Source organism: Lampris incognitus, chromosome 19 (assembly GCF_029633865.1).
Source record: "Lampris incognitus isolate fLamInc1 chromosome 19, fLamInc1.hap2, whole genome shotgun sequence".
NCBI classification, from domain to species: domain Eukaryota; kingdom Metazoa; phylum Chordata; class Actinopteri; order Lampriformes; family Lampridae; genus Lampris; species Lampris incognitus.
Window position 1 is genome coordinate 20648529 of NC_079229.1, and position 12887 is coordinate 20661415.

General features: G+C 43.2%; 1 protein-coding gene across 3 annotated transcripts in view; it reads right to left on the bottom strand.

The window, feature by feature from the left end:
- Positions 1 to 12887, bottom strand: part of svila (supervillin a) — a 39954-nt gene that overhangs the window by 25339 nt on the left and 1728 nt on the right. For 2 of the 3 annotated variants that reach the window (XM_056299923.1, XM_056299922.1), the window contains exons 4-6: positions 10799 to 11372; positions 9338 to 9521; positions 2759 to 2891 (exon numbers count right to left, since the gene is read on the bottom strand). In XM_056299923.1, the coding sequence (XP_056155898.1) occupies positions 2759 to 2891; positions 9338 to 9521; positions 10799 to 11372 (891 nt within the window). Of the gene's footprint in view, positions 1 to 2758; positions 2892 to 9337; positions 9522 to 10798; positions 11455 to 12887 lie in introns of those variants that run through there. The other variant, XM_056299924.1, reaches the window with a different exon arrangement.

Consider the following 12887-nt stretch of genomic DNA (forward strand, 5'->3'; position numbering starts at 1 on the left):
TCTGTAAAACGGCCCCTGGCCTCCAGATCTAAATCCAATTGAGCTTCTGTGGGATGTGCTGGACCAACGAGTCCAATCCATGGCGGCTCCATCTCGGAACTTACAGGACTTGGAGGATCTGCTGCTAATGTTTTGGTGCCAGATACCACAGGAAACCTTCGGGGGTCTTGTAGAGTCCATGCCTCGACGGTTCGGCACTGTTTTGGCAGCACATGGAGGACCAACAGCATATTAGGCAGGTGGTCATAATGTTTTGGCTCATCAGTGTACATTTGTGGAAGTTCGATCTCACCAAACCCAAATTAGATTTTAGACCTTTTAAAACACACACAAAGTAAAGACAGTGATTGAAACAAACAGTGTTTGAGGAAGCTGAAAAATTCAAAAACACCAATAACTATTTGGGTCCCAAAGTGCAGCAATGGGATAAAATGAAGAGGGCTGAGGAACGATCTCACTCACTCACACACACACACACACACACACACACACACACACACACACACACACACACACACATTAAAGCAACACCATCACCACGACTGTAACAGGACACACAAAGCATGGCACAAATAGTACCACATGTAGGGACACACAACCCACCATCTATGTGGTACACCAGGAGTTGTATTTATCAAGAGAATGGGCTGATGTTCAGGAAATGATAGTGATAAATTATAAGCATAGTTACCCCACACCCTGTTTTAGGAAACTTGATAAATACCATCCTTGGTGTGTTTTTTTTTTTTGAGTGTGCATTGGATCTTAGCCAAGCACACTGGCCTTACCCATAGCTGATTGGGCCCAGCATACTCATCGATTATCATCGGAGCTTCATCGTCCTACAGACAAGCAGCCGGGGAGAAAAGGGACATGCGTTCCAAAGTCTGACTTGTCCTGACAAACTGTACCATGTCTATCACACAATCGGCTACATCTTAATCCTCGTCCAACGAGGTGTTACCATGGAAACTACGTACCATGAGGAAATTTCTGGAGCTGTTCACACAAGTAATGTACTTTTCTTCGGAAGCCGATTAAGGGGCAGTACAGAAACAGGAACTAGCTAAGTCAGCTTGCTAACTCGATCAAAAGCTGGTGTCATTAGGCAGAACATCTGTCTTTATATGCTTATTATTTCCATTTCCTCCTGTCTGCTGAATCTTATATATTAGCTTAATCTTTAGTGTCCCCCCCTCTTTGATCTGAGACAGGAAATGGAGTGAATTGGGTTCACTGGCTCTGCTGAATGGGAGGATAGAAAACAAAATGCACAACAGTTATCCTTCCCTGACCTCAAATGAAACCCCAAGTCGACCCCTTGAAACCGATTAGGGATTCTCATATCATGTCACGATTATCTCAATTTCACATGCCTTTCTTTTGACTTGCTAATCACTGTGGGAAAAGGCAATCCGACGCTAGAGTTTCTGATATCTCACCAAAGTGTGAGAGCGACAAAGGCGAAACTGTTGCAGATCTTAAATTAACTGACAAACCAGAAACAGATGGAGCGAGGAAGGACTAATCCGGGCACGGCTGAAAAAAAAACAATTTAAGCAGTTGATAACATAAAGGTTCCTGCTTGATGGTACGGTGGACGCGGCTGTGAATAAATCTAAACAGAGAGGTATGTGTACAGTCCCACCCCAACCCTCAACTCATATAACACTGTGGATGTCAACACAGAACCAAACTCGGCAGGCAGAGGATGAGATGAGGTTTATTATTTGTAAAGGAGAAGGACATGCAAACAGAGAAGGCAAACAGAAGAATGAGATGTTACATTAAACATGCAATCAAATGACAGAAGAAAGTAAAGACAGGTCTAACAAAAATACAAAGTTTAAGTTGGAAGAGAAAGTTAGTAATAACAAAGATGTTATCTAAAAAAAAATCAAATGCATTGTTATTTGAATTTCTCACATAAAAAAAATAAACTTTTGGTGTAAGTAATACATTTTCAGACCACAGTGATACAACAGACTGAATCTGTTGTCTGCAGGCCTGTAAATAATACTAGAATGTGTCTAGTGTTCAACATTTTGAGCAAACTGGGCACAAGGTTAATTTTTGACAGTAGTATAACCAATAAAATCAATCTTTACCACTGTAATCACAATGAAACAAAGTTAAAACTTAGTCCATGAACATTATTACTTACAATGAAATGCCATGTGACTGATGTTGAGCCAAGCGCTAAATATTGAATTTTAACAAATGCCATACTAGGAAGAGATGTTACCATTAATTTGTATGCAAGTAATTATACCTGATGCAGTCTGAGCACATTCAACATGCAAAAAGGTTTTAAATGAGAGTAGCGATTAAAAGACATAGGTCGAAAGAAAAGATCGAACAAGGACAAAGACAATACACAACCTCTCTGTTTAGAAATATTCATAGAGTAGAAGTACCTTAGAATGCAACTTCTGGAAAAATGAGAGTATATTTAACGGGTGTATTAGCCACGCTGTGATCTCAAATGTCTTAGATTCCAGTGTTGCATGTCTGAGAAAATGACAATAAATCACAAGTGTCTCCATATCGCTACAATTAATGGCCCGATTTCAAAAGGATGACAGAGAAAATAAACCTCACGGCATCTTTAAATCATTTTAAGTATCTAGAGCTGGAGCAGATCATGTTACAGAAGCCCCAGTGAAATGTTGCCGCCGCCGTACCGTCATCACAGCCGCTTCATAAACATGCTCTTTATATACGGTCGCCCTTGGGTGTATAGAGATCAGGTGGTTACCTTCTTCTTGAAGCTCTGCTCCATCTCCCATAGCTGAGCATGGCGTTCGGACACCGCGACTTTCACCACATCCTGCTTCTTGTTGATTCTGTTCCTCCAGTCCTCTTCACCGCTCTTCTTCAGCAACGCCAGCCTGTGGAGGGTGATGAGAGTAATGGTGGAGAGCAGATTGAAAAATCTCAGGCTCACGTTAAAGGGATGTCGCACTCTTGTATACAATCACACACATGAAAATCACTGTGCAGATAGTACTAATGATAACAGTTAATAATCAGAACGGAGACAGAGCCCGCTGCACAGGGTCTAAATGAAGGGCCTTGTCGAAACTTCATCCTCACTTCTCATTAGCTGTCACCTCAGACTGTCACAACACTGAGTTGAACAAAAACAGGGATGTTTCCTGTTCCCAACAGTCCTCCGAGTCTGCGCGGAATGTGCTTTACCGCAGACTGTTTGCAGTGACGCTAACAGACACTAAGCAGAGTGAGATAGTGTATCATTTAGCAGTCATGGTTAGAAATACTGTTCATTTCTGGAACATGGTTAAACACACCGGTGACAGCTTGAGTACATTCAGACCAAACATTACTTAGAAATGTCAGTCATTGTCAACTAGCACTGGGCTCACAGTTAAGTTAGCTCTTAGGTTCTTCCATCTTTCAGCTAAGGTCAGCTTCAAAAAGCAGAGTTATGGATTAGACGAAGAACTAGGATTTTACTTAAACTACTGAATTAAATATACAGTAGAAGTGATGTCAAGGGCGCAATATTGGGGTTAGCGATGCACAAGTAGGCATTTAAATCATGCCAGTTGAGTATGAGAGGGGCATTAGAGAAGGGATCCCCTATGATGCATACAAACATACCGAGGCACACAAAAACATACACCATACTGTATAAAGAACAAGAGGTTCAATTATTAAGCCGTCATTTTTCAGATGGGAACAAGCTTAGTCAGAAAGGCAGAGGAGGGGGTTGGGTTGTAGGCGTTGACCCCTGCCACTCTTACAACTACCCCTCTGTGTCCAAAAAAAAAAGAGGGGATTGTCCTTGTTCTTGGTGAAGGGGTTTGACAACAATGCCCCCCCCCAAAAAAACAGGATAAAAGTAACACTGAATAGAGATCTCCAGCTGTATCTAGGACATACACGAGAGAGGGACCTCGCTCATACATACGGTGAAATTCTTCTAGAGGGAGAGGCTCGGGAACATGTTGGCAAGATGAGAGAATGTGTGAAATGTGAACAAATGCGTGTGAAATTAGCAAGTAAGGTTTATTTAGTATAGCACCTTTCACAGCACAGGTCACAAAGCGCTTCACAAGAGCAAAATTGTTAGAAAAAGACCACAAAAACAGTAAAAAAGGAACAAACAACAAAACATAAGCGACAAAAAAACCTTAAAAACACAAAATTACAGTACACAGCATAGGGTGAGACAAAGGCCAGTTTGAATAAATGAGTCTTCAGCTGCTTTTTAAAGAAGTCAGCAGAGACCATAGCTTGTATGTCTATAGAAAGAGCATTCCACAATGTCAGAGCCACAACTTTAAAGGCATGATCACCTTTAGTTTTCAGTTGAGAGCGAGGGACAACCAGTAAGCCCTGGTCAAAAGACCTAAGCCGCCTACTGGTGATATAAGGCTGGAGCAGGTCACAGATGTACACAGATACCTGACCATGCAGGGCTCTATATGTGAAAAGAACCTTAAAATGAATCCTAAACTTAATGAGAAGCCAATGTAAAGAAGATAAGATGGGTGTGATGTGAGTCGTCCTGCTGGACCTGGTCAACAGCCTTGCAGCAGCATTCTGGACCACATGTAGATGGTCCAGGAATGACTTGCTGGGGCAGGTGAAAAGGTAATTGTGGTAGTTTAGCAGGGATGATATAAAGGCATGAATGATCATCTCTAGCTCTGGTTGTGATACAACAGACCTGAGTTTGGCAACGTTTCGTAAATGGAAGAGAAATGTACGCGTCAATGACTTAATATGATGATTGAAGTACATAGCCTAACAATGAGATTTTTAAGGTTAGACTGCACAGCTGAAGAAAGGGACCCAACAGACTGAGCAACCTTGAAAAATATACTATCTGAACTAATAATAAGGACCTAAGTCTTATCTGCATTTAGCTGTAAAAGGTTGTTAGCAATCCAGTCCTTAATGGCACTCAGACAATCGTGCAAAACAGACAGTTTGTCAGTCTTATCAGGCTTAAGAGAGACATACAGCTGAATATCATCAGCATAACAGTGATATGAGATATCTTTGAATTTGCTAAGGGAAGAATATATATATATATATATATATATATATATATATATATATATATATATATATACACTCACTGGCCACTTTATTAGTTACACCTTGCTAGTACCGGGTTGGACCCCCTTTTGCCTTCAGAACTGCCTTAATCCTTCGTGGCATAGATTCAACAAGGTACTGGAAACATTCCTCAGAGAGTTTGGTCCATATTGACACGATAGCATCATGCAGTTGCTGCAGATTTGTCGGCTGCACATCCATGATGCGAATCTCCCGGTCCACCACATCCCAAAGGTGCTCTATTGGATTGAGATCTGGTGACTGTGGAGGCCATTTGAGTACAGTGAACTCATTGTCATGTTCAAGAAACCAGTCTGAGATGATTCGAGCTTTATGACATGGCGCGTTATCCTGCTGGAAGTAGCCATCAGAAGATGGGAACACTGTGGTCATAAAGGGATGGACATGGTCAGCAACAATACTCAGGTAGGCTGTGGCGTTGACACGATGCTCAATTGGTACTAAGGGGCCCAAAGTGTGCCAAGAAAATATCCACCACACCATTACACCACCACCACCAGCCTGAACCGTTGATACAAGGCAGGATGGATCCATGCTTTCATGTTGTTGACGCCAAATTCTGACCTTACCATCCGAATGTCGCAGCAGAAATCGAGACTCATCAGACCAGGCAACATTTTTCCAATCTTCTATTGTCCAATTTTGGTGAGCCTGTGCGAATTGTAGCCTCAGTTTCCTGTTCTTAGCTGACAGGAGTGGCACCCGGTGTGGTCTTCTGCCGCTGTAGCCCATCTGCCTCAAGGTTCGACGTGTTGTGCGTTCAGAGATGCTCTTCTGCATACCTCGGTTGTAATGAGTGGTTATTTGAGTTACTGTTGCCTTTCTATCAGCTCGAACCAGTCTGGCCATTCTCCTCTGACCTCTGGCATCAACAAGGCATTTTCGCCCACAGAACTGCCGCTCACTGGATATTTTCTTTTTTTCGGACCATTCTCTGCAAACCCTAGAGATGGTTGTGCGTGAAAATCCCAGTAGATCAGCAGTTTCTGAAATACTCAGACCAGCCCGTCTGGCACCCACAACCATGCCACGTTCAAAGTCACTTAAATCACCTTTCTTCCCCATTCTGATGCTCGGTTTGAACTGCAGCAGATCGTCTTGACCATGTCTACATGCCTAAATGCATTGAGTTGCTGCCATGTGATTGGCTGATTAGAAATTTGCGTTAACGAGCAGTTGGACAGGTGTGCCTAATAAAGTGGCCGGTGAGTGTATATATCTACATACACACACATATACACACACACACACACACACAGGACCACAGGACCCAAGACAGAACCCTGAGGCACACAACAGGAAAGAGAAGCAGTTTAAGACATGTAGGGGTCAAGCGACACAGCAAAACCCCTATCCAAGCGATAGGAGGATAACCAGTCCAGGGCATTCCCAGAGACACCCACCCACTGCCTAAGCCTTTCAGTCAGGATGCTGTGATCTACAGTATCAAAAGCTGCGCTAAGATCCAGCAGAACCAAAACACATCAGAGGGAATCATTATGTCGCTGGAGACTCGGAGAAGTTTCACTGGAACGCTTCGGACAGAAGCCAGATTGGAATTTATCTAAAAGGTTGTATGCAGTCAAGACAGCAGTAAACTGTTTGGGAACAACTTTCTCTATAATTTTGGAGATAAAAGGCAGCTTAGATATAGGCTTATAGTTTGGTTTTTTCAAAAGAAGCTGGACAATTGCATGTTCAAAATAAGCTGGGACACAACCAGATTGCAGGGAGCCATTCCAGGCATGGACAAATAGACCCAAGTACATTTTTAAGCAGGCGAGTTGGTAAAATCTCTACAGGGCGTGAGGAAAGGTTCATACTGCCCACCAGATCAATGAGGGCTTGCAAGGAAATAGCAGAGAAGCAGCCCAAGATTGACACGCAAGTTGGATAAGCAGAAAAAGGAGTGGGAGGGGGATGATGCTAGCCCTGTCATCTCTAATAGTATCCACAAAGAAAGAGAAATTTACATCAATTGTTATTTGAAAAGATAGGCACATCAGGAGGTGCAGGAGTGACAATGTTGTCGATGGTGTCAAACAGGACTTCAGGGCTGGGTTTACTGGAGGACATTAGGTTATCAAAATAAGACATTCCTGCATCCTTAACCATGTTAAAATCAGTTAAGTTTTTCTAAGAGAGACAGCGAACATGGAGCTTGATGAACTTCCACAGTCGCTCTACCCTTCGATATTTATGCCAGAAACAACGAATAGTGTACCCAGGGGGAGGAATTGACGGAGGGAACAAGTCTCATTTATTTAGGAGCCACTTTCTCCAAAACAGCAGAGCAATGGGTATTAAAGGAATGGCCCAGACAAGCAACGTCAGCTTTATAAGACAACACTGTGCTTCGGTTAAAAGCTGTAGAAAACTTCTCAGCTGAGAGGCGATTTATGATGCAAGAGCAATTTACACATTTACTAGGCAGAGACTCTAAATAAAAAGACCGGCTGAACAAAACACATTCATGGTCAGTAATATGCAGCTCCTCAGAGCAAACTGAATCAATATTTAAACCAAGTGTAAAAACAAGGTCCAAGGTACGACCCTTAATGTGGTTGGAAAAAGAGACATGTTGAATAAAATTAAAAGACTCCGTGACCTTAAGAAAATCAGCAGCAAAGCTACAAAAAAATATTAAAATCACCAACCATAATAACTCTGTCCAACCTAATGATAGAGGATAAAAAAAACATACTGAATTCAGAATAAAAGGACTATTAGAAATTACACAGATAAACAGCCGTGGCGGCACTCACACAAACACATAATGACAGTAAACACAGTGTGTGATTTCCCTCCTGATCACTGCAGATATTGTCACCAGTCTTAATTCCATTATGTCATCAATCAATCTGTGGCCTCACATGTTTACCGGTCAGACCAGCAGGTCTGACATAACTGGACTTATATAATCCTTTGATTTTATGGGAAATCCAATACCGGGCCTCAGTTGTGAAGATGAAATGCACAACGTGGAAAAGAAATGACAAAATTGAAAAATGTTCACTTAAGGATTTATTGATATGCATACCGGTTAAATGACAGATAACATGAAAGTCAAGTAAACTACAGGACTGAACTCAACTGCTGCCGTAAACCACGATGTGAGAAATAACCAACACCACTTCTAACAGGAGACTAAGATTAAGAAGAAGAAAGCCACTTTAGTTTGTCATTGTAGGTTACAATGAAATTTGCTTTCTGCATTTAACCCATCCTATTGTATAGCAGCAGTGGGCAGCTGCAGCGCCCGGGGACCAACTCCAGTTCTTTGTCCTATTGCCTTGGTCAGGGACACAGGCAGGAGTATTAACCCTAGCATGCATATCATGCATGTAACATATGAATGATCTACTGTATTCCTTACAGAAGAGTACAGTGACAGTTAATAGAAACGGCTCACCCAGATTCCTTTTCCCACTTGGACACAGCAATGGTGTCAGTCATAGAATTAGAATATACAGAGTAGACAATCTATCAAGATTATCTCTTAGTTACACCACAACTCACAGGTAATGCTTGATAATGTCATTTTATGGTCAACGAGATGAGCAGTGATTACCATTTGGGGCAATGCATGACCCTCGCCAAATTGAATGATGGCTGAAAAAAAAGTTTAGTGAGACAATGTCTCACTATGGCCATCAATTTGAATCATCTCGGAGGCTTTTGGAGTGTTGTGCACTAGAATAAATGCCGCAGCCCCCCCCCCCAACAGTCCTCTCACCGTATGAGAAAAAGTCATCTTTCCTTATAAATATTTTAATTGGGACTGGAATACCCAAACTATCACTACCAATTCCATGGTTATAAAAACTCTGTCTAACTGCTGCTGTTAATATTGCTGTCAGTCGTCTTGAGGAGTCGAACTGCAGTGGCTCAAAATAAAAACACAGAGTACCGTTTGCTCTCTCTGACACACATTTTTTTTCCCTCCCAGTAACCTACATTTATTTCACTAGGGGACTCAAGATGAGTTGTTCTCCTCTCCCTCGTTTAACCGCATTTAAAGACTGCTGACATTAAAACTTGCAGATTCTATTGTGTTGACAAAAATGACAGTACCTAGACATGGTCATTAAGGAAAGTAAAGAAATATAGTTGTGATACACACAAAGTGAAAAATATCTCTTCTACTCATCTTTCATTCACACACACACATGTTTATGTCAGTGGGAAAAGAAAAAAGCTTCACCGACTAAGCCCAAACGCTCACCTCTCTTTGATTGACATCTGTCTGGCTGTCATTGCATCTGTCAGCTCGTCTCCTTGCTCAGGCTGGACCAGGCTGGGTGAGTGTCCGCTGCTGTCTATGTGTGTGTCCCCTGCTGGAGGCTGGGACACACTCCAGGGTGAAGCAGATGCTGCTTTAGATGGTACCACGCTAGACTCCAGCAGCTCTGAGGGTGGGTGCACACACATACACACACACACACACACACACACACACACACACACACACACACACACACACACACACACACACACACACAAAGAAGAGGGCAATCAATAACCTCTTACTAGTAAGCAGGTTTGACCAACAGCCATACAACAAAAATCATAGCTCTCACCCTGGCGCTCTCTCTCTCTCTCTCTCTCGCACTCACTCACACGTGCACAAATACGATGCAAACTCAGCAGCACACAAGGCAGCGTGGGTGAAAACACCCTTCACACTTAATGACAAGCTCTCATTAACTGCCGAGAAACAGCACAGACACTGTTCACAGCTTCTAACCTCTCGGCCCGAGTGGTTCACAAGTTGTGTACGCAACAACAATAACCGTAACAGCATGCAATGCCTCATAGAAACGCCAACGGCTCGCTCCGTCTCGTCCTCCGACACATGGTTGTCCATTCTGTGTCTGCATGTGTGTCTCTTTGAGTTGGACTCTCCTCATCAAAACGCTGGCCTGGACAGTTAGCCCTCTCCCCGCCATCTAGCTTGTGACATGTTTTATCGCACTAGTTATGTCCAAGGTCTGGCAGGGCACGGATGCACACTGACGTTACCCAATACCGAGCTAGAGTCGCATCAGTTCAGTCAAATGAAGGAAAACCTGAAAACCACAACCTATGTGAAAACAGTTTTCACAGACAAAACAGGATATGGGGTTAAAAGGCAGACAGTCGATGACTGCCTTTTCAAGTGAAGGTGGTTTTCTCACATCCTCTTCATTATGTTCACCCTGTAAATAATTAGTAGTAGTCTTTATATGTGTCCCACTTTTTGCTTTCATCCTGCATCCAGCTTTCATTAGTAGAGGACTGCAGACAAGAGCTTTCTTAAAATGTTTTCTAGTCGAATTACAGTAACACGAAAGAAAAAAAAAAAGGGAAAGGATGTCATCAATAAAAAAGTATGATCCATACTATATATGTAAGACATGGGAAAATATGACTTATTACCACTTTATCTTATTACTATTATAATATCTACATGATGCAAATGAATGTATATGTATGTGCACATATAGATGTGTATGTATGTATGTATGTATGTGATTCCCTTTCCCTGAATTGAAACCTGATTTAGCACAGAGTATCAAAACACAGGTTAACTGCTTTGTTAGCCCCATATTTTGAAAGTGAACAAAATTTTCTACAAAATAAAGTGCAACAGCAAAAAGAGAATTAAAAAAAAAAAGCTAAAATAATCCCTGGGTGCTGTTCTTACCTCCGCTGATGGTTTTGCTCCTGTGGGTGTCTGGGTAATGTAGTTCTTGTGAGGAGTGGCTCTCCTTCATGTAACCCTTCTGCTCCCGTCTCTCCTGAGGCGTTTGGCTCTCTGAGCTCTGGAAAGCGTCGTCTCTCCTCCCCCTTGCCGGACGCTGTGGCTCCTCCTCCGCCCTCTCTCTCCCAGTCTGGGAGTGGAGCTGGGAGTGGAGCTGGGACTGGGCAGCCTGTCTGTCTGCTTCTTCAGGAAAGGACAGCTTCCTTTTCCCTCCTTCCAGATCGGGCTCCTCTCCTGGCAGTACGGCTCGGCCGGCAACTGCCTTGTGGGGATGGATCTGCTGGTCCACAGAGACTTGGGACCTCCTGCCTGGGCCCTCAGTTGACTGGGTTAGGGAGCTGGGGTGGTGAGCGGGTAAAGGCCTCTCATAGTGGCTGGGGGCATAGTCATTCGGCGCTCCTACCCTGGTGAGATGGATGTCTCCGGCGTGATCTGAGGAGACGGTGCCTCCTGGTCTCAGAGCAGAGGAGGAGGAGGATGGGAGGTTCACAAACTTGGACGCCAATCCGTTCTGAAGCTGTGTAGCATAGAGGCAGTGAGAGAGAGGATACAGAGAGACACAGAGATACAGACAGAAAGAAAAAGAAGGAGAGAGAAAGTGGGTCACTTCAGCTCAGTAGAAGCAGCCATAGCAGCGAGGCATCCCGTCCAACAGAGAAACAGGCCAGGCAACGCAGACAATGGTGCAGAATCACGCTGAGTAATCACTACTTAACTGACTCACTGGACTTCCTGTGCTTCAAAGGGCTGCTTGTCTGCACGGTCAATCACAGCCCACGTCACAAAGCCATGCCAGCAACCCCCACCCACACCCCAACATCCATAGGAAACCAAGAATAAAGACTGAGCACAATGCATCCGTCTGCAGCCAGATGACGAAACATAAATAAATGAATAAATAAACACCCAAGTCCAAGGGCATCACCATCACTGAACAGTTAATGAATCTGATCTTCCAATGAGATTTTATAAAGGAGTATAAAATGGTAATATCTACATAGCCAAGTGAAAAATGTTTTTCCCCCAACTGCATTCTCAGTCAGGATGCACCGTCATCATAGAAGATGGACAAGGGTTTAAAAACTGCTCCATGTCAAGCCCAGCCTTGAAACACACAATTTCAGATTGACAAACTACGTTTCAAGTGGTGTTTTATTTTCAAAGGTTTCGCTAACTCCTATTTATCATGTCTGCTTCTCTTTTGCCGCGTTATTCCCCTCCATGATGCGGTGGCGATCTGAATGAGCTAATGACAAATAGCAGCTCTCCGACCATTCGTGGGTGAAGACGGCATGAAGCCATGAACTCTTGTGTTACTCCTCTGCTCCACCAAAGAGGCTTCTTTCATACCCATGCTTAGTTGGAATACAGCCAGCAGCAACCTCCATCATCCGCACATCACAGCCTTCTCATTGAGAAAGCGGACTGATGAAGAGCTGACGTACAGTACAAAAAAGCCACAAGTGCCACTGAATCAGACTTACAAGCTGGGCCATGCACTGATATACTGTCCATACACAATGAAATCAGCATGGAGATGGGACATGTTCAAAGAGACACATGACCATTGATGAAAATAGTCAAGTGTGTCACTTGCAGCAGCCAGTTGAGCCACAAAGATGGAGGAGCCTTACTTGTAGGTGCTCTATCGGGCTGTCACACAGTTCTTGTTCATCACTGATGTCTATGTCTGAGGCCTCCTGAAGCAGAGACGCACATGTACTAAATGTCTTATTACATTGCCCTTTGGAAGAAACTAAAACAGAACCTATACAATAGAGGGTGTTTTTACCACTCTGTCCACAAAACAGTGAGTCCTGATATATTCTCTCCATACGGACATGAATGAACTCCACTAGGTTAAAACGGACTTTCGCTGAAACCGTTACTGTTCCGTGCCATAAGGAGATTAGCTGAGGCTTGTTTTGTGAGATTAGACTTAACATACTGTAAAAACTAAAAAGAAAAGGCATGTGCTTGCACTGGTCCAAAGTAAAGTGAGGTAAAAAGAGTACAACCTTACATAGTTTCC